Consider the following 22,289-nt stretch of genomic DNA (forward strand, 5'->3'; position numbering starts at 1 on the left):
TTTATTTGGCTGACAGAAAATCAGAAGTGTGTGCATATAAGGCCTTAGAAGCTGTCCACCAGTGAGTCCCTGCAAACCAACTGATGAGCCAAAATTCTTACTCTCAATTGTCTCTTTCAAATTTTTACCTTCTTGTTCTCTGAATAACCTTTTTCTGTTGGTAGTAGAGTATACCACAGCTTTCCTAAACAAATTTCCACAAAAAAATCTTTTTGTCATGACTTACCAGCTAGTGTCCATTCTCCTAAAGCATGGGGCCAATCCTCTTCAGACTAACTTGAAGGGCAAGACACCAGTTGACGTGGCTCATGACTCCCACATTGAGAAACTTCTGCGACGGGAGATAATTTCTTCGAACAGTGATGCTTCAAGTGCAGATTACATTCGATCACCAACATCACCTGAAAGTCTTGCCTCTATCAAGGATGAAGATAGAATGATGGAGGTTGAAGGTATTTTTTTTCTGATATAAAAGTTTAAGAATTTGGAAACAAAAAGAGGATTCAGACTTACAATCCTCGAAACTGCATAACTTTTTAAATTTCTGCTTCCTTTCTTCCCTGAATTTTAACTCTAGTAGAGTATCGTGAGCTAAACTTTTGATTAGAAACTAGATGTCAACAGTATTTTTGAGGGATATCATTTCTCTTTGAAAAGACCTTGTAATGGATGCATTTTCTAGGTCTTGGCATCTTATATTTACTTATAGTCTCATTGTTTCATCAGGCAAAAATTGTTTAAAACAGTTGTCTGTTCTTATGCCATGCAATGTCATGTCATGATGCTAGGCCACAATGTCATGTCATGTTATGCCATGCAATCTTATGTCATGATATGCCACAAGGGGTTAGTTACATTCTCATTCTCATCACAGAAATAAAACCACGTAGTGCATCCATGTCCGTCATCAAGGGTGACAGCAGCTCTTGCATGCCAGCCAGCATTGGAAACAGCCGAAGGATGAGCCTTCCACCCAAGTCTCCAGTTGACAAGACTTCGTCATCACCACGCCTGTTTCTCAAGTTCAAGTCTGCAGGCAGCAGTAGTGGTGAAGAGGGAGGCCCCAACCATGGAATAAGGTCAGTTGAAGGGAGGTAATAAAACTTTGGCACGAGAAGTATATTGTCAGGGAAGATTGGAAGAAAATAGAGAGAAAAATGGTAGACTGCAATGATAATCTAATTTAAGTTCAAATTTAGTTTAGATATGGGATTGAAATGCCGACTTTGGCATTTTACTATACCCACTTTTTATTGAAAGAAATCAATAGTTTACATCAAAATTACATTCTCCTTTAATTCTTTGAAGACATAAGATTCTGATAGCACTTTCTTTGGAGCTTAAATATTATTGTCACGAGAGCTGGCCATTGAAAAGGAGTTAAGTAAACAGATAGGCATCTACAGAAGGAGGATAAAGCTAACTCTTTACCCGCAGCTTAATAGGGACGACTTAGTCTGGGTCAAAATGTTTCAAACTTGCACTTCTGTTAGGTGAGAAAATTATACGGTCCAAATTGAGCTGCATGGAGAAGTGTAAACAAGAACACACCTTGCCCTATAATATAGCTGTAAATAAAGCACCAAATACTAGGAAAATAATTCTCTGTAGTCTGTAGTTAATGGCAAGATGCCATATTTGTTTTTTATGTGTGTTGGAAGAAGAGAGGGAATTTAGTTTTTATAGCAGAAACTTAGGTGAGAACTTTAATAGGATTCTGCTGTACTAAAGTGTCAAGCAGTCAGCAATTTTCTTGGGGGTGTCATATTATGCTTTACTGTGGTATTATATGAGATTTTTACTGTACAACACAGGCACTAGGTGTGTTTGATTAAAAATTAGTGCTTAGTGCACTAGTGGAACTTCTTGGAGAGGGCGATAAAGTATTCTCTGGTCTCTTATCATAAACAAACTTGTACTTTAGAGAGTTTCAAATAATAGCTGCAGACTTAAATAAACATTTCATGTTGTATATTTCTTGCTCTGTTAGAAATCTTGATGCATGTCTATTTAAGGGACTGTTTTTCCTGTTATAAAACTAAAACCAGTTTACTTAAAACATCTGCTACCAGGCCAATAAATAAAGAATTCATTTTTCATGATGATTCTTCTGAGAGACTGACATGATTTTCTCTTATCAATAGCAAAAGCAAGGACTCAAAAGACCCACTGTTCAAGTCTTACATCCTCACAATGGACACAGGGGATCAGCTGCAACAGCAACAGCAGTCATATTATTCTTACCAGCATCGTGAGCGGCTGGCAGGCATTCCAGGAGACTCTCCTCCCTCACCTGCCAGCAGTCCCGTGTCCAGCTTTGACAGTGACATGTTCGAGTCTCGTCCAGATGTCCACACTGGGTCCCATCACCATCGTCATCATCACCACCACCACCACCATCATCATCACCAGCCATCTCAGAAGCTGGACTTGTGGGATAGCATCATTGCTGGACCCAAAAACAATGTTGCTGCTGGACACAGTGTGGCCACAGCAACCTCTGCATCGGCGGCATCTTCTCTGCGGCTTGAGTGTGTTTTGCCAGACTCTTCAGAAGAGGAAAGTTCGCACCACCCATCACACATATCGGGATTACAGCGGATTCGTACGGAGCCCTTCACGCCCAAAATCTTAGAGGAGGTGAGTGATGATGAACCAGATGATGATAAAAAGGAAGTGTTTGAAGTGCGGCGGGCACCCACAGTGCAGATTGGTCCTTCCATCCCTTGCTTGGCTCCAGCTCTGGGGATGGGAGGTGGGATGACGCGCACATTTGACAATCAACACATTCCATCCATGGATGGTGTGAACCACTCCACCATCACCGCCAATGTAACAACAGCTGCATCGTCTGCAAAATTTCGTGCGGGTCATTTAACAGCTGTGGTCTCAACAGCAACATCTCACCTGGATTTACCCCAGGTGTGCATGGCCAGAACAGGCACAGTCACTTCCACGACGGGTACTAGTGGTGGTGTCACCATGGGCTCAAAGGATGCCCACAATCAAAACACATCAGACAGAACTTTGCATCACTCTGGTTACCACAGCAATGGTGGAAGCTACAGAAAGGGCACTGGTGGTAGTAACGTTGTGGCGAGTGGTAATGGCAGCAGTGCTGGTGTTGGAAGTGTGGGGGTGTTTGGGACAGCATTAGGGGGTAGCAGTGGTGTTGTCTCAAACAATGGCATGTCTCAGAATGACTCAACAGGAAATGTGCCATCGTCATCATCTTCATTGTCACATACATTACGATGGGAAATGCGCCCCAGAGATCGTGGTGATCGTGTGTTGCCAAGAGTGTTGCTTGGTACTGGTACTGGTGGATTAACGGAGGATGTTTCATCAGTAAAATCAGAGAAGTCTGATGGGTCCATCAGTTCCCCTCTTTGTATGGATATCGATGAGAACACATCAGCTTCTCCCAGGTCAGATAAGGACCCAGAAAGTCGACCAAGTTCTCCCAAGGTTCCTCCCCTGAAAATCATCCTTCCATCTCAGAAAACAGGGACATCACCTCATGCACCTGACCACCTGAAGAATTTGCTGAACAAACCTGCTTTGCCATATGTCCTCAACCCCACCCAGGATGCTGCAGAAGAATGGAAGAGTGAAAATCGTGAGTTGGAGGACACAGATTCAAGGAGCAAAAGTTTACCAGCATCACTTGGGGACCAGGGTGCAATCAACGTGTCCTCTCTGTCTTCCCCTGCTCGTCCTTCTAGACCTTCTTCCAGAGCAGGGTCCACTGCTGGTTCCAGTGACAGGGATGAGAACAAACGAGAGTGGAACGCAGCCGCGAAGTTTGCTGAGCTGTCTTCACTGGTGACCAAGGAAAGTACAGGGAGTGGCAAAGAAGATGAAGAAAGTAAAGATGGAAAAAATGAGAAAGATGATTCCAAGTCTGAGGACAAACGGCCCACGCGGACTCTCAGGTCACACACTGCTCTGAAGCAGCAGCAGGAGCAGAAGCAGCTCAAACAGTCATCTGGGCGGACTGACCATTCCCAGCCTTCTTCTCATGAGAAGTCATCAAAAGGGGATTCAAGAGGTAGGTTGCAGCTGTTTGTGTATGTCATCCATGTGAGAATGAATGAGAAAAAATTCACATGCATCAAAGCAGATGTGTTTGAGTATTTGATAGTTGGGAGCCAGTTTTATTTTTTAGTGTTCTTAACTTACATGCGTTTGCATGTGTGTATTAGTTTCTGCTCTCGACTCATATCTAGTCGTCTTTGCTCTCAAAAATATTTTAATGTATGAAAGAAAGATTGACCCATGAAGCATAAAGACAGCTTTGTTATTGTGAATGATGTATAAATGTAAGTAGATGGTTTGGAGATTTAATTTGCAGTCCAATTAATCTACCCTCAGATCCAGATAATTTGACACCTTAGACAGTTACCACCTTGTATAATCTTGATGGTATGATTCTATATTTCTTTTAAGCATGCTAAGGCTGACATTTATAAGTTTTCTGATTAATGTGTGCTTGCTTGAGTTACTCTAGTATAAAAACTTCCTTTTGTTAATGTAGAGTTTTCCTGACATTCAGAATTGCTGAACATTTATCGAGTTAGCTAGGTTTTTTTTTTTAATAAATTCATTTTGTTCATTCACCACGTGGGGCATGGTGAAATTGACCTTACTTATAGTTCACTCATACAATTTCCTCATATAGAGGTAGTGTGGGGGGCCATGGGGAGGGAATCGGACTTTTACATCAAGCTATATCACAGCAAGGCAGCTATCCCTGTAAACAGATGTCACATGCAGAGAAAGAACAGCATGCCAGAGATGAAAGCTGAACTCAAGACAGCCAGCGGTCACTGTATTGGTGACAGGCTAACGGTTGCATGACTGGACAACCCCTCTCACATAGAACTTGAATAAATAGGCATAGAGCTTGAATAAAAATAAATGCAAGACAGTGTAAAATTTAAAAAAAAAACAAATAATAATGATACTTGTTCATAAATATTAAATATTTTGTCAAAATTGTGTTTTTTTGTGTTTCTTGTCATTTTGTTTTATCTTTATAAATTGTGAAAACAAAATGTGTCATATTCCACCCCTTTCCCCACCTTATCCCCTATTGCCATGGTTTTAACCTGGGGTACATTCATACTGCAGGGTTAACTTTGTTCAACTTTCAGCCCTCAAAAGCTCTCTGTAGACATTTTGGATCTAATGCAAAGCCTTTAGATCATCAGTCAGTTTTTGGTGTTTATGAATTTTATAGTTCAAAATGACCATAAAGATTTAAAAACCAACCTGAATTGTTTGCATTTTTTCAGGTATCAGTTGATATAGGCGATTTAAAACTAAGCTGTAAATTTCAGCCTCTAAAATCCATCCTTTAATTATCCACTACAATTCGCACCTGCGATGAACAAGCGCTGATAATGGTGTACTACGTCATGCTAGTGCAACATTCACTACATTGCCTGCAGTCAACACCAATCAGAGAGAGAGAATGAATGAGAGTTTGGATTATTAGAATGCTGACAGTCTGCATTTCTTGTGGTTTTGGAAAACTGTTACTTTAGCATGAGAAATGCAGACTTTCAACGTCCGAATAACCCAGACTGTTGCTGTGTAGTACACTGTTAGCAGTGGTCTTTAAATCAAGAAATACTAGAATGACAGCTGCTGAGCAGTCAGAAATAAAGTCTTTATTTTTGGCTTAATATTGTGAGAGAAAAAAATATTTTGATCCCAGAAAATTGCTTGCTGCTGTATAATAGTATTAAAGATGGCTTCCACATCTTCCTAGTCATAATGCTCGCCTAGCTGTCTTGCAGTACAAAGTGGATATCGTCATCTGATGGCTGTTTACCATCTTGTGTGGATTACTGTTGTCCTTAATATCTCAGGCATTTATGTTCCAAAAATCTGTACTTGATTGCATGTTCTGATGCAGTGCGTTTGATCATATGGCCATTGATCACAGTGTTGTTTTAAGATCGTAAATGCATTACGGACTATTATTTAAATTTTGCAGTTAAGATGTCAGTATTGAAATTTTAGTTTACAATTGTCATTTTAAAACCTATTGCCAAGTTCTTACCATGAGGAGTAGCTATCAAGTGATTAAAAGAGCATTAAGCAAGTTTTTTTTTCCTCCCTCTCTTTACAATGGGCATTAAGTTTATTTTGTCTCACTTTTTGACCAGATGGCCCAGATGGACATGAAGAAGAGGAAGCTGGAGAAGATGGTGCCCCTGAAGAGATCCATGTGCATCCACGTAAACGCAAATTGCGTGCCAGAACAGAGGCCCAGACACATTCAGCGGAGAATCGAGATGTTGTACTTGAAAAGCCACCAAATCCCTACAAACTTTATTTCAATCTTCGAAGACAGGTAAAATTGTTGATATACGAGGGTTTTAAAAGTTCTAAGCCTCATCCAGAAAGAAAAGCCATTGCTGAACATTTTTGTTGTGGTAACACACTATCATTTCTTATAAAATTGTAAAAGAAGTACAGATTTCTGTTTTAATATGTGCGGATGAGGCCCATACAAAGGTGAAAAATAGTGCAACAAATCTCAAAATGGACAAAACAGAGGCCATAAAGTATCTGCAAAAGAAAGATATGACACCAAAGAAAATCCATGAGGACATAGTACAGACGCTTGCTTGAGGACTCTCCTTCCTATGAAACTGTGAAGAAGTGGGCTTCTGAATTCAAGTGGGACAGGGTCAACATGAAAGATGACCCTCAGTCTCCAACCACGAAGAAATTCAAGCAGGCAGTGCCCGCTGTCAAGGTGATTGCTTTCTTGAACGCAGAAGGAAGCTGGGGGCTAGTGTGTTCTTGCTTCAGGATAACGTGGCCTTTCACTCTACTCAGGTTGCAGTAGCTGAAGCGACCAGCTGTGGCTTTTTTTGAATTGCTACTCCATCCCCCTTACCACATTTAGCTCCGTCTGACTTTTACCTGTTTCCTAAATTCAAATCCCACCTACATGGTTGCCATTTTGGAAGCAATGATGAGATCATATGTCTGGAGGAGTTTTAGATGGTCCAGGACGCCACTTTCTTTTGTGATAAAATTGCAATGTGTGAGCATCGTTGGATAAAGTGCATTGATGTCAAGAGAGAATATAGAGAAAAATTGCGAAAATCTGTCTTGTTTCTGTAGCTCCTTCTGGGTGAGGCTTAGAACTTTTTGAATGACCCTTGTATGAGTAATAGGGCAGGGATAGATTTTCAGTATTTGTAGTATTTATTTGATAAATTCAAAGGATGAACAGCTACCTAGTACCAAAATAACATTGAAGATAGCTCTGTCCTCTTCAGTAGTAGTCCAACTATACTATTCACCCTTCAGAAATCTAGCTCACTATCAACGCTTTTCTCATGTCTGCTTGCCTTTCATCCCATGATGAGATTATTAGGAATGAACCAAATCTTGAAACATAAATTGCACCTGCTGGTATAAGATTTAAATGATTTAAAGCCAGGCATTTACCATGTGAGCACTTTGTGTGAGGAACTCATGGTTGTGTTTTGGGTAATGCTGAACAGCTCCAGGCCCGCTTGTGTCAGTCTATGAATACAGTAACACCCAAGCCACCTCAGGGCTACAAAGACTACTTGATGGTGAACTGTACATATGTCCTGGAGGGTAATGCTACCAGTCGCCTTTCTGTACCACTGGTAAGTCCTGACAGAACAGTGCAGACAGCATTTTCATTAAGCAGAAGGTTTATGTCCATCTCCTAATATGTAATATATTGTGTGTGCATAACAAGCTGGACATTGCCTATTATGCTGTGCTGTACTGCTTTTACTTATTTTTGTTCTTTTTCTTGATGTTTTAATTCATTCATAAGATGGAGCTAGTTACTCTGGAATGCACAGGAACCTGAAAAAGCACCTTTTTTTTTAATAAACCTTTTTCAACTTAAGATAGATGGACAAAAGAGACATGTAAGAAAAGTACAAAATAAGCAGACATGAACTGTTCCAATCCCAAACTATCCTGGGTTTTGAAAAATCTTCAGTTGCATGTCAAGTAGAAATAAATGAACATTACTCGTGGTGATGAAGACCAGTGGTACTGGCATCATCCATTTGGAACTTCACCTGGGAACAGCAGAGAAGACTGGCTCAAAGGTCAACAGAAAGAAGACCGAAGTGATGAGAATCAACAAACAGGAACTCCCAATCCAACTTCAAGGAGAGAACATCCTGGAAACAGACCGCTTCGCGTATCTGAGGAGCATTGTCAACAAGGATGGTGGAGTGGATGATGACATCAAAATCCACATCAACAAGGTCAGGCATGCTTTCAACAGCCTATGGCCCAGCTGGAACTCCCAAGCATTATCTTTCCACAGTAAGACCCGCATCCTTAACACCAGTGTTGAGGACAGTCCTACTGTATAGTTCTGAAACCTGGAGAGTGACAAACACCATCAACAACAAACTCTAGACCTTTACCAATCGAGGCTTACTCCATATTCTGGGAATAAGATGGCCTGAAAAGATCTCCAACAGCAGCATGTGAAAAAGAACCAACCACAATGCCGCTAGCCAGGACATCAAAAAGCGCAAGTGGGGCTGGATAGGACACACCCTGTGCAAACCAGCTGACACCATTGCCAGACAGGCACTTGACTGGAACCATAAGGGAAAGAGGAGAGTTGGGACACCAAAGCAGACTTTGGAAAGAACAGTAGAGAGCGAGGCAAAGGACGTGAGAACCACATGGGCCCAACTGAAGGGGGCTGTCCAAAACTGGGTCTGCTGGCAAGATGATGTTGCGACCCTATTCTCCTCGAGGAGTAACAAGGACTAAACTAACTAAACTGGGAACTCCTGGCCATAGCCAATTTAAGGCAGAACAGACAGTTGAAGAAGAAAATAATTTATATTGCACAATGAATATCTTGATGATGGCCACACTTTCTTGGCAAATACTAATCATACACCTTCACACTCGCAGCGACCACTACTCACACTGTGTATATGTACACCCCAAAAATGACTCCTTCTTATAAACACGCACCCCCCACACACAGATGAGAAATTTATTAGTTTTCGATCAAAGTCACCTCCTTTTTATTCTATGGGAGATAGTTGTGTTTGGAAATGGTTCAGCTAGCACAGTTATTGACCCCACATTTCATGTCTGATTATTTTTTGTGAAAACATATAATAGTATTACACATATATACTATAAGTGGCTGGGCTTGTTAAAAAAAATTCTGTCTAAGCAAATAATCCCCATGTGGTGATAGGTGCAATCTATCAAATATATTCTTTCTTTCCTGGCTACAGAAACAGGCAAAACTGTAGTCCCATTGACAAATGTATTTATATCACTGGACATCATGATTAAAATCCTCTTTTTGTAAAAAGGAAAAAATATCAGCATTGATGGACTTTTATCTTTTAAACTAACAGAGCTTATTTATTTTTGCCAATTGTAATGAAACAAGCCCAGTTATCTGGAAGAGTACTTTTGATACTGATAAACCTTTAAGCAAGTGCTAGTCTGTTTTGAAAGTTGCAGGGAATACATAGCATAGTTCAGTATAATTAACATGACCTGTCATCTTTTCCAAAAATTGCTTAATATTACAATTTTTTCAGTTGCCGCCTCCCTGCTCGGTGACAGGTCCAATGAAGGAGCTATTCATCGAGCAAGAAAAAGCTCGGTATCGGCTGCGTTTACAGCACCATATTGAACGGGTAAACCTGTTTTCTCTGCTTGATCTCTATGTCTGCTTGCCTCATGATCATCACCATCAAATTTGTGTTTTGCAACCCCATTTTTCTTACCACCACTATCATTTGCAGGATCAGCAAGCGAGAAAAACATTAACTGTTGAAATGAGGGTTCGAAGTCAGTTTTACTAAGTAAGCATTTCTCTTTTTAAAGAATTCACTCATTTCTATCAAATTTGTGGTTTTTCTTTCCAGGAAAAGCTGATGCTGGCAAAAGAACAAGAGATCTTGCGAGAGCACGCACGCGCAGCCCGTGCTATTGCTAACCAAAGCCAGCCTCTCTCTGTCTGTACCATTCTTCGAGAGGAGGAAATTTACAATCTCCCTGAATTGGAACAGGTGAAGCTTTCAACCTGCCCTCCACATTATTTCTGCCAATGTTTAGTCATAAATAATCTCTCAGATGTATTTTTGTGTGTGCGCCTTAAAATATGGACGCTTTAGTAATTATCACACACTAAGTATATTAATTGGTACAAAAAACAAAAATTTGCATTTTGCTACTCAGAAAGTATGATTAGTCTGTGAAAAATTGGATGTTTCTACCACAGGTGGAGGAACGTGAAAAAAACTCGAGATCGCGGTATAATGGCCGACAGTTTCTTTCTTGGATCCAGGATGTAGGTGACAAGTATGAAACAATTAAGGTAAGTTGTTCAGTGGATATTTGTTTTTATCCAGCTTGATGTAGATTGGACCATCCCTGTGTTACCTGTTCGGTTATAAAGGCTGTCACTTTATTACTTAAGTCAGTTTTGCTAGTTCTATAATTAGGATCAGGCTGTTTGAAAGTTGTTTTAATAATTTTGATCTTCTCTACTAAATGGCATATTGCCTTTCACAGAATCTTCCTTTTTTTTGGAAAACACTTCAGAATAACTTTTTCTGGAAAGGTACATCCCTGTATGCATACAGATGTAATGTTTGCATTTAAACTATTATACAAGAAATAAGGGGTGTATTTTTGGACAAGTGGTTTTTTTTTTCTCTTTTCAGAATCTTTTGCTGCTTCGCCATCACCATGAGGCCGAGTCACTGCATGCTGTGCAAAAGATGGACTGGGAGTGGAAGCTGAAAGAGTGTGGCCAAGTGCGACTACAAAAGCACACCTGTCATAGACGAGGTCCACCTACCAATGGTGCAGGTCAATGATGACTTTGAGCTTCTGCCTACCTAGCAATAGCATCCATACAGCACAGCTTCTCACCGAATATATTGGTCGGTCAAGGCAGTTACCAGCTGGAGAAAGTCCCATGTTGATTCACCGTAAGAATTGAGGTGCCGACACCCAGCTGTAGTACCAGTAAATGCATGTTGGGATTCACGAAGGAGTCTTAGCTACAGTCTAGGTGCCTCTCCCATTGGGAGAGGTCAAGTTACAGATGAGTACAAACTAGCACTGGTAGTGAAGCAGCCTTTGATCTGTGACATCTAAAGCATCAACTGCTTGCGTCAGAGATCCATGATGCCAGGTATGCAAGGGTTCGAGATCCAGATGCAATCTACGGACAGTTTAAGCTCTTCTGCAGGTTATTTGAAAGGATGGATAATCCATTATTTACAGCACTTGTGTTTTGATTACAAGAGTGGGGAGGAACCTGCTGAAAGTTAGCGATAAAAAAGTTTCGTTCAGGCATCGTGCCCATGTCAGGGGTAATGTGAGAATATCTTTAGTTCGCATCTCATTTGACAGCAAGAGCTGGCCTCTTGCTTGACTTATGAGGTGCTCTAAGTTGGTGGTCCAGAAATATTGTGTTGTTTGTTGTTAGGCACTGGTATTTTCAAAACATCTCGTTGAAAAAGTTAGTGGTGGAGAATATAAATGCAAGACTACAGAGCATGCCCCGCATCATTTGCTATCAGTAGCATGTTTTCAGAGTCCAACCCAAGCTGTAATGAAAATAAAATAAGACTGCTGGTATGCGCATTCTTTTGGTGAAAAAAAAAAAACAACCCTAGTACATGATGGCTGCTGCAGTAGTCTGCAACGTGTGAACCAAGGCAAAAGGGTTCCGAAATTGCATGGTTACTTTAAAGGAAGTTCTTACCTAAATTTTAGTGGATTGACAAACACATTTTTAGACTGTTCAAACAAAAAACAAAGTATGCATCACAAGTCACAGATCAAAATTTATAAAATATGTTTTTGAGACTTGTTCTTGTGAAATAAACATCTTTGAAGTTAGAGAAAGATTGACCTTTTTTTAAGACAATGTATTTTTTTTCTCAAATATTAAATTTCATCATTTTTTAAAAAAAAAGTTTTTACAAATGGTTGTTGACCTTCAGATCTCATCTAAAGGAGACATTAAAAACTTTTTTGTTTAATAGCGGATCTAACTGCAGTGTAAAAATAAAAATAAAGAAACGTTTTTTTGTGAGCATTTCATTCTGATGATCGTATAAGCTCAGTTCTTGTTGGAGGCTTTTGGTGCATTCTTAGACTACTGTAATAAGATGATCAACTATCTTGATCGTTTGTCTGCGTATTTTTATCATGCATTTTAAAAGGAATTTTTCTGTGTTAAAGATGCAAATTTATTTTTAAAACAGTATGTAGCATCATGATTCTGATATTTTGAGGAACCAAGTGCAAAATCATGATTATAGTAACTCATCTTTGAAGACGTGGTGTTAACAGAAATCATGGACTCCTGTTAGAAGTCTCATTTTGTGTGTTTTAATATAAAAGTTATTCTAAGGGGGCCTGGTAAATCATTTATTCTTTGATACGAGCATTATCTGTGTTGATTCTCTAGTGCATAAAGAATTAAGTCTTGTGGTTGGTGTTTTCTGCAAGGGATGGAACTGCTGCCTTCATGTGTCTGCTTCTTTCCAGTTGTGAAGCATTCTGCCTGAAATTTCAGGGCCAGCAGTCTTTCGTTTTTTTTTTTTTTTTGGTTTTTTTTCAAACATTACTTCAGCAGTCAACCTTGTCTCAAGTGAGAAAAAAAGTATTTCTTTACTTGAGTTGGTCTTCTCATCTGGCCAAAAATCTACATTTTCATTTTAAATTTAATAAATTTCACTTTCATTTGAGTTACATGTGATGCATATGAAAAATTGCAGCTTAAGCCATAAAAACAAAATTTTTTTGTAGCAATGTGAAAACTGCTTTAGATGTTCAACACCAGTTTGCTTAAACACAGCCGTAAAGTTCTTTTACCAACCCAATTTTTTTTTCAGGGAGTAAATCTGTGCTCTTGATAAAATCAGATTAGACATAAACATAGCATCCAGAGCTTCAAAGGTTTGAAATTTCTCACCGATGGATTAACGTCTGTTTACCTGGATCTGTTTGACTTTTATTGTAGTAAATGTTTGTGGCCCCTGGCAGTGCGCTGTACTGGACATAGACCGATGCCTAAAGATGCATTGTGTTTCGATGTTAGTGATGTGACATTTTGGATGTTTCCTCGTTGGGCAACTTGTCTTCATACAAGACAATAAACAGGAAACTGCATTTTATTACAAATAAAGACAATAGCTGTGTTGCCACATCTGTTGAATATTTTGATGTGTGAGGGTGAACATACAGCTCATGCCTGGCCTCCCTATGTTGTATACAACTTGCTGGCTGCCTCATGTAGCTATCACACACTGCAGGACATTTTACGCCCTCAACCCTATATTCTCCCCTCTCCTCCAGTTTAACTCTCAGGCATTCACCTTCCCTGCAGATCAGTCACAGTTACTGGGAGCAATTGTGGATGGTGTTTGAGTTAGTTTATTTGGCCAATCAAGTACTGTATAGAGTGTGCAGCTATCTTATCAGGAGCTTCTCTCATGTGCTGTTCTACAACATAGAGAAGCAGGCACGAGAAAATTGTATTATATATCAGCATGGGTGTTTGTGTAAGTGCTTTGGACTGGTGTGTACATGACAAAAGATCAAAGACTAGTCTTTTCTTTTCAGGTGTATTATTGTAGCAGTCAGGACTGTCATTTTGACCTCATTCCATTCTGTCCACAAAATCACATTATCATCATCATCTCAATGGGGATATAGGGAATTTGGCATGTGCTTCTGATGGTATTTCACATTCAATCAGTTGAAGTTATTTTGTTAAATTTTTTTGGCTCAGTGATTTTCTTTTAATGATAAAAGCCCTCCAAACATTTTTTTTCCTACATATGTATATGTGAGGTTCATGAAAACACAGTTCCTTCTATAGAATTAATTTGGGAGGCTGGTAATTAGTATATCAGGGAAAATAAAAAGAGGGCTGCGCTCCACCTTCCACACACCATGCCTTAGACATAGTGAACCACTTTCATCCACTGCCACTAGGATTCGTCGCCCATTGGTTTACCTGACTTGGTTATAATTGTTGGTATTTAGTCGGTTTACAATAATACTAAAGATTACTATTCTTGTAAGAAGATGGCATTTTTTTCCATGCCTTTATTTTTTAAGAAATAAGTAGGCCGGTGAGAGTGTATGGGAGTATGCATGGGAGAGCAAAAAATATGAGTCTATGTACATGTTCACGCATGAATGCTCATGTTTACAACATATTCTTGTTTCCTTACCCCCTCTCTAAATCTTTGATTTGGTTTGGAGACTGATGGCTAAATGTTTTAAATGGTGTCTTGTTAATGCCCAGCAGAATTAAACCAGTTTTAGAGTAGGTGTCATTTTTTTTTATAATTTAATTTTTAATTATTTACTGATAACATGACAAACTTATTTCAATTGAAACTAAAATAACCTACTTTGAATTCAAGGTGGTGTGCAGCAAATTGCATGGTTACTTAGTGCACAGTGACAAAAAATGATACGACAGATAGTAAATTTTAGGTAGTTGTTGGTAGGATAATTTTCATTTATTGTGTACGTTCTAGGTTTATATTATCTTTGACTATGCCTTGTGTGCTTGCTGAAATTAAAGAAGGCTACATCAACCTGTCACAAATGGTAGTAAATTATTCTCAGGTGCATAAAATTGTACCTATTGCCTTTTTTTAGTCATGAAGTAGGAGCTGTTTTCTTAATTTCACTCTCCTCTAACTATTGCTTATTGCACTCAAAATGTGCTGTTTCTTATATGGCATTTAAGGCTTTGTGTTTGCAGGCTTATTGCTGTTACCACTCTCCAGGGCTAGTACTTTTACTTAGTTCACGCATTTGTGATCCCAGTTCTGTTCACTTTTGTTAAAAAGGGATTATACTAAATATTTATATAAATATATACTAAATAAGGCTTTCCCAAGAACACCACGGATTTCGGACATCTTCCTTCCAGCACAATTATGTCCTTAGCATGTTCAACGATTTTAAAATCTGGCTTTAGAACTCCAATTTCATCTTGTTTTTAACTACTTTAGGGAGGCATTGTGATTGCATTAGCCATGTATTGGCATAATTAAAAAAATATGAAGGCATCATTGCAAGCTGGTTACATTTAAAGACATCTCAGTGTGCTTATTAGATGTGCAATGTCCCCACCCCTCCACGCGAAATACAGCAAGATTTGCATTTTTAAACTCTTCTTGTATCTCCGTTTCTCCTTGTTTAACATTGTTTTTAATATTACTAAGTTGTATTACAAGGATAGGAGTGCTTGTGTTTTGTTTTCCTGCTTTTGCACCAATCCACCAGCAGTGTTGAAAAAAAATTGTGCCAAGAAAAAATCAAGATTAAGTTTAGTTGAATAATTTGCCTTTAAAATTGTGTATAAAATTTTTGTGTTTTGTTTGACAAATCTTCACCAATGTGGCCAGTTTCTGTGAGGTTATTTTAGTCAGAAATTTGACTTTTTGTTGAGCTTAAGCCAGATAATTGTTTTCTGTAAATCGTTAGTTACCTATTTTGGACAAGTTGTTGAGTTTTCACTTAGGCGATTATTGCTGCATTAAATTCTTTTTGTGGAGAATCTTAACTTGTTGGTTCACTAGTCCTTTATGACCTGTCTTATGAATGTGCAAGTGCATTAAGTTCGTGCACACCATCACATATAATTATATCTGTTTCTTGTAGGGAATGTCCTGCCATGGTTGATTGGGTCACCTTTATTCTTGCTATCAAATTTATGAAACCTAATAATAAGTATCCTGCTGTTATTGTCATTTTTCTGTCCGCTTAATACGCAGACACCGATTCATTGCCTTCTGTTCAACTTTCTCACTGAAATAGTGATGGCACTGTGTGACAGATGAGTGCACAAATGAATGTCTTCACCGGTATTCACCTCCAGAAGCCCTTGCCCCATCCCTGACATTGTACATTGTCAGATTTACCTGGACCATCTGCCATGTTCATTTTTTTTTTAAGTTTCATTTCATATTGCTGGGGTTACTGTGCAATGGTATCAGTAATCCCAATTTCTTGTGCACGCAGCCCTTTCTGTACTGTACTCTTATGTGTATAGTACTTCCTTTGCCAGCGTCTGATGATTGAAGAAAGTTAAACATTTCTTTATGTTGGCATGTGTTGAGAAATAAATATGTGTCAATGTGACTTGTGTAGTTTTTCATTTTGTAGACAAAGTGTGCATGCATGTTAATTTATTGTAAGATTGTTTATGTTAATGTCTCTAGTGGAGTGAGTGTAGTGTTGAGAAGTATTTGAGAAGTACGTGCCTCAAAGAGAGGCAGTATGAGAGGGAATATTTTTTTGTAAACATCAGAAAATGTGTAGCACTACTATTTCACACATTTATGGGGACATTTTGCATATTCTTTCTTCCACACAAAAATAAACTTCACGAGCCCAGTTTAATATAAACATCGCACAAAATTCTCGAAAAAAGGAAAACCACCACACTCACTGCTTGGCCAACTTAACCAAACATGCCAACACATTACACAAGACTGATAATCTTGGGGGGAAAAATGATTTCAGCAGCATGGAACAACAGGTTTAGTCCCAATTAATAAAATCCCAAAACAGGGCAAAGCAGCACAATTTAAATCCTTACAGGCAGTTGAGTCCTGTAAACACTTACTTATTTTTTTCCTGAAAGTGTGCTGGGAGAAAAGACTGTACATTTACTCCCCGAAGAAGTGCCTTGACTCTCGCGAACCAAAGTGCTAAAGTCGCCACTAAGGAGCCAACTTCCTCGTGAATTATGCATAAATTTCAAGACTGGGGTTTGACCTTGCTTGCTTGATGTCACAGTGATGTAGGCATCCCCTCTGGGGTAGATGGAAAATGGATGTCCTTCATGGCAATTTCTTGTAATGCAGTTATCAGTCTGTTGCTCACCTTTGTAGCTGTTGAAACACTTTCGAACTGTATCGACATTCCTCTGAACTTGGACTTCTTCGACTTCTATTCATCTACGAATCTTCATCATCTGCAAGGGCTCGTCGGGCGTTGTGTGTGTTTGTAATACATCAAGCTCAAATAAAATCGATCAGTTAAAGGAGAAAGAAAAAATCTGGTCTTAGTTTCACTTTTTGAGTATTAATTCATCTTCTATTACTTTCCATGTACTCACATCTCTCGATTGTATCCAACATGCTTGTGTTTTATGTCTGTCAAAAAAATAAAACTGATCGAGTCAGCACAGGCTATACTACTGTCGTTAACTTTGGCCTCATTAAATGAAATTAAAATAAAGGTCCGTGCTGCAAACAGACGGTGTCTGTGTGGATGTTCGTGGTGCGCGTCTCTCAACAACTAACAGACCGGAAGCAGGTGTCGCTTCAGGAAAGCCGAGACTGACCCCGGACACCGAGTCACAGTAGCAATGCGAAGTGATCCGCTGTTAGTCTCGGCGAGCCTAAACAAAGAATGTGACTAAACCGGAAGCTTTGTAGTTTTAGTAGTTAATCGGAAATGTCAGTAAACCGGATGTTTTTTTTGTTTTGTTTTTTTTAACACTACTGCCTCGTTTTAGTAGTTAACTGGATAAAATAAAAATCGTCTGCCAGCAGTCCAGTCATACAAGTTCTTGCAGTAACGATCAAGGTCTGTGCTCCCAATGACTACATAGGCCAAGGATTGGAAGAACGGCTTTGAGATAATAAAAAAAGTAAATCCTTGCTGACCAGAGTGAGCATAACAAAAGCGTGATACATCCTCAATGACTATGTATGCTTTATGTTTCGCTTTCACACTCGATCGCTAACACAACAGAATTAACACACCTGTAATTCTGCAGACGCAAAGTGGTCCTCTAAGTTCGTCTGCAAGTTTTCTGAAAAGTTTAGCTCAATTTAAATTATTTGATGCGAAGTTACGAACTATTTGAAGACACAAAACGCTGACGCTATCTGAAAATAAAATGTCTGCAGCGTTTTCCCGCGTTTCCGTGGGAGAGCATCCCAGTGGCTGCTATTTGAGGTGAGCCCGTGCGCCCCCGCAGAGACTGGAAGCGCTTGTGTGTGCCTCTGTGCCCAATGGTCGAGAAGAAATACCATTCCACGTCTTTTCCGCTCGCAAGCAGTAACCTGACACTCCCCGTCTGCCTGCCTCGCTAAAGTTCCAGCGACGTGGCAGTAGCGGCCGGGATTCTTCGAGGTAAGTCGTGCTTCTTATTCTAGTGACTCACGCTTCAGACGAATTGCTGTAAAAACAGTAAAATGAAGGCTGTAATCTGGACACAGTTTATTCTACTTTTGTGCGAAGTTGTTGTCTGCAATTCTCAGGTGAGAACAATTAACTTTTCTTTCCTGCAGCCAAAGTTTTGTTCAAATTCGGTTTGCACGAGTGACTTGGCGATTATACCGAGTTTAGTGTGGCTTAGAGATGACACGTACCGAGTTTGATCAACACATTGGATGCAGTCTTAAATAACACACAAAATAATTAAAATATACAGCGCTACATGTTCTCGTGGTGATCATGATCCTCAGGTTGAGACAGCCAAGGTGACTAAGAAAGCAGTTTTTGACGTGACCATTGGTGGCAAGAATGCAGGAACCATTGTCATTGGACTGTTTGGTGAAGTTGTGCCCAGGACTGTCGAGAACTTTGTTCAGCTGACTTTAGGCCAGAATGGTTATGGATTCAATGGAACTAAATTCCATCGTGTTATTAACGGCTTTATGATCCAAGGTGAGTATAATTCTTCTACAATTATGGACAATGTAAATACAGTCAAATCTCGCTACTATCCCACCTACCGGGACCGAGCAAAAGTGGCATAGTCGCGAGGGTTAATAAAAACGGCTTTATTTGCTCAAGTTACCCGTCAGTCCAAAAACTCTCAAGAATCGTCTGCTGGTGCATGTTCTTTCGGCGGATGTCGTACATCTCGCTGTCAAGTCGATGGCACGCTGGCATCACACCGGGCTTCATCTTCTCTGTTGTAAGAATTTCCAGACGGTGCTCCAAGCGCGCTGGGCTTCCTCTATCGGAACAATTTCCTCCTCGATCTCGTCCTCTTCGTTTTCCACCGGCTCCTCACTGCGCATCATCTCCTCCATCGTGAAATACCCGCCAGTTGCGAGGCGCTCGTCGGCTTTGAGAAAGCTCGATCTCCTCGTTCTCGTGCATCTTTTCCTTGGCAGGTGGCGTAGTAGCTAGAGTAGGTGGTGGCATAGTAAATTTATTTTGTATTGAATTTTGTCGGGACCGAGCAAAAGTGGTATAATACCGAGAGTGGCATGGTAGCGAGAGTAGGTGGTGGCATAGTAGGCGATCGAGATTTGACTGTATGGGATATAATTGCAAAGTGTCGTCTACAAACTGTAGTTATGATTATGCCTCACTTGACACAACATTTTAATATCAACTTTCACCTACCTTGGTTGTTTTGCTGCAGGTGGCGATGCGGACAAAGGGGATGGAACTGGCTCTATTAGTATTTACGGGCCACTTTTTGAAGATGAAAACTTTTCATTAAAGCATTATGGATCAGGCTGGGTCAGCATGGCAAGCAGAGGTTAGAGTTCTTTTCATGATGTTAGTATTAATGTGAAGCGAACCATTTTCCTTGAAACTGATGCATAAACTAACATTTTGTGAGTATGGGGTTTGGTTGAAGCTGCTTCTGATGAATTGGTATACATTAGGAAAAACAGGGAGCATGTGGTCAGTGATTTCTTGGTATACGATGTACCTTGTTATGGTCCTCATTAAAAGCTGGAACAAATTCATTAATCTAGGGCACATGATGCCACGATTCTTCACCAGGCCTTACTTGGGAAGTAGGAGGGAGTTAAGGAAATAGGATAATTAGCATTATCCAATCAAGGTCAGTCAAGTATTGTACAAAGGCCAAGGCATAACTTTCATCACTATCCAAAAAAAAAATTCTTATTCATCATTTTGGTAAAAAGGTTCATAACAACACATGAGAGGAGAAATCAAAACAGTGGTTCTTCAAGGTATATAAGAAATGAGAATAATAATTTTTACAAGAAAAGGGAAAATGATGTCAAATTTTAGAAAGATTTTGCAGACTGCATTTGGGTTTTTTAAAATTTTGAAATAAAAAGAAACCTGGTAACATTTTGTGTAGTTGTAAAGGTTTACTAGATTCTAGCATGAAACTCAAAATTGCTGTGAGATAGATATAAACTGCTGTCAATAGTCTTACCCAGTGCAAATTTTGTCAAGCATACATGTATTCAACATGATGTCTAGTGTCACATTAACTCATTAGAAGTACAGAAAATATTCAAGTTACTAGCTACCCTAAAATACACAAAATTAACCCATTTTGTAAAAAGTGTAAGTGATGGACAAACCAAAATTGATTAAAAACTGAATGAAAATGAATAGTTGTTATCATCTTTCCATGCACAGGTAACATGGTGAAAACTTCTAATTGTAATTTACAGATGGATCTAATTGGTTGTTTACTCCAGTTTTTAGAATTAGTGTCTTTTCAAAAACTAAAACCTAGTCATTGGAAAATACTGGTGTGGTATGTAAACATTTAAAGAAGGGGTTGTGTTTTGTGTTCATTTCTTTCTTAACATTGAAAAAAAAATCTGTTCTTTTCATATTAGGACCAGACACCAATGGTTGTCAATTTTTCATCACCCTGAAGCCGACAGTTTGGCTGGATGGTGTCCATGTTGTTTTTGGCAAAATTCTTGAGGGAATGGATGTTGTGCGGAAGATTGCTAGTGTCGCCACAAGCAGCAGTGATGTTCCCTTACAGGATGTGGTTATCTCAGATAGCAGAGTAGAGGATACTGCTCCATTTGATGTAGAGCTGAAAGGAGTTGACAACCCAGATGACTTTTACAATAAAGATAAGGAAGGTGAACTGTAAATAGTGCCTTTTATGCAGTGGCTTAACCAAAGCCAAAGTCTCAGAGAAAGACAAATGCTTCTTTGGACATTAGTCCCATGGAAAATTATTACAAGATTGTTAGTTTTATAAAGGAAATGTATCGACATTGTACATTGTCAGATTTACCTGGACCATCTGCCATGTTCATTTTTTTTTAAGTTTCATTTTATATTGCTGGGGTTACTGTGCAATGGTATCAGTAATCCTAATTTCTTATGCACGCAGCCCTTTCTGTACTGTACTTTATGTGTATAGTACTTCCTTTGCAAGCGTCTGATGATTGAAGAAAGTTAAACATTTCTTTATGTTGGCATGTGTTAGAGAAATAAATATGTGTCAATGTGACTTGTGTAGTTTTTCTTTTTGTAGACAAAATGTGCATGCATGTTAATTTATTGTAAGATTGTTCATGTTAATGTCTATAGTGGAGATAGTGTAGTGTTGAGAAGTATTTGAAGAAGTACATGCCTCAAAGAGAGGCAGATATGAGAGGAGAATATTTTTTGTAAACATCAGAAAATGTGTAGCACTAGTATTTACACATTTATGGGGACATTTTGCATATTCTTTCTTCCACACAAAAATAAACTAAACCTGGCTTCACAGTTTAATATAAACATACACAAAATTCTCGAAAAAAGGAAAACCACCACACTCACTGCCAGGCCAACTAAACCAAACATGCCAACACATTACACAAGACTGATAATCTTGGGGGGGAAAATGATTTCAGCAGCTTGGATCAACAGGTTTAGTCCCAATTAATAAAATCCCAAAACAGGGCAAAGCAGCACAATTTAAATCCTTACAGGCAGTTGAAGTCCTGTAAACACTTTTTTTTTTTTCCTGAAAGTGTGCTGGGAGAAAAGACTGTACATTTACTCCCCGAAGAAGTGCTTTGACTCTCGCGAACCAAAGTGCTAAAGTCGCCACTAAGGAGCCAACTTCCTCGTGAATTATGCATAAATTTCAAGACAGGGGTTTGACCTTGCTCGCTTGATGTCAAAGTGATGTAGGCATCCCCTCTGGGGTAGATGGAAAATGGATGTCCTTCATGGCGCATTTCTTGTAATGCAGCTATCAGTCTGTTGCTCACCTTTGTAGCTGTTGAAACACTTTCGAACTGTATCGACATTCCTCTGAACTTTTACTTCTTCGACTTCTATTCATCTGCGAAGCTTCATCATCTGCAAGGGCTCGTCGGGCGTTGTGTGTGTTTGTAATACATCAAGCTCAAATAAAATCGATCAGTTAAAGGAGAAAGACAAAATCTGGTCTTAGTTTCACTTTTTGAGTATTAATTCATCTTCTATTACTTTCCATGTACTCGCATCTCTCGATTGTATCCAACACG

At 39.3% G+C, this 22,289-nt stretch overlaps 2 protein-coding genes across 2 annotated transcripts in view; both read left to right on the forward strand.

Annotated features, from left to right (window-relative positions):
- The window catches only part of LOC112576467 (ankyrin repeat domain-containing protein 11-like), a 40,659-nt gene extending 24,459 nt beyond the window's left edge, over nucleotides 1-16,200 (forward strand). Inside the window, 10 exon segments of the mRNA XM_025258904.1 lie at nucleotides 230-452; nucleotides 875-1,079; nucleotides 2,145-4,051; nucleotides 6,177-6,364; nucleotides 7,533-7,664; nucleotides 9,606-9,704; nucleotides 9,936-10,079; nucleotides 10,292-10,387; nucleotides 10,737-10,826; nucleotides 10,828-16,200. Coding sequence (XP_025114689.1) covers nucleotides 230-452; nucleotides 875-1,079; nucleotides 2,145-4,051; nucleotides 6,177-6,364; nucleotides 7,533-7,664; nucleotides 9,606-9,704; nucleotides 9,936-10,079; nucleotides 10,292-10,387; nucleotides 10,737-10,826; nucleotides 10,828-10,917 — 3,174 coding nt within the window. The 3' untranslated portion in view covers nucleotides 10,918-16,200.
- A 1,812-nt stretch (nucleotides 16,201-18,012) lies between these two features.
- Nucleotides 18,013-21,224, forward strand: LOC112576472 (peptidyl-prolyl cis-trans isomerase B-like). Its single transcript, XM_025258916.1, has 4 exons — nucleotides 18,013-18,335; nucleotides 18,543-18,744; nucleotides 19,454-19,573; nucleotides 20,646-21,224. The coding sequence occupies exons 1-4, from the start codon at nucleotides 18,270-18,272 to the stop codon at nucleotides 20,912-20,914; spliced, it is 657 nt and encodes a 218-aa protein (XP_025114701.1). The 5' UTR covers nucleotides 18,013-18,269; the 3' UTR covers nucleotides 20,915-21,224.
- The last annotated feature ends 1,065 nt before the right edge of the window (nucleotides 21,225-22,289 follow it).

This window comes from Pomacea canaliculata, linkage group LG12 (assembly GCF_003073045.1).
Source record: "Pomacea canaliculata isolate SZHN2017 linkage group LG12, ASM307304v1, whole genome shotgun sequence".
Classification (NCBI taxonomy): Eukaryota; Metazoa; Mollusca; class Gastropoda; order Architaenioglossa; family Ampullariidae; genus Pomacea; species Pomacea canaliculata.

Coding starts and splice junctions, on each gene's coding strand:
- LOC112576472 (XM_025258916.1), top strand. CDS start 18,270: ATGAAGGCTGTAATCTGGACACAGTTTATTCTACTTTTGTGCGAAGTT. Junction 18,745..19,453: donor TAACGGCTTTATGATCCAAG/GTGAGTATAATT, acceptor GTTTTGCTGCAG/GTGGCGATGCGGACAAAGGG. Junction 19,574..20,645: donor GGTCAGCATGGCAAGCAGAG/GTTAGAGTTCTT, acceptor TTTTCATATTAG/GACCAGACACCAATGGTTGT.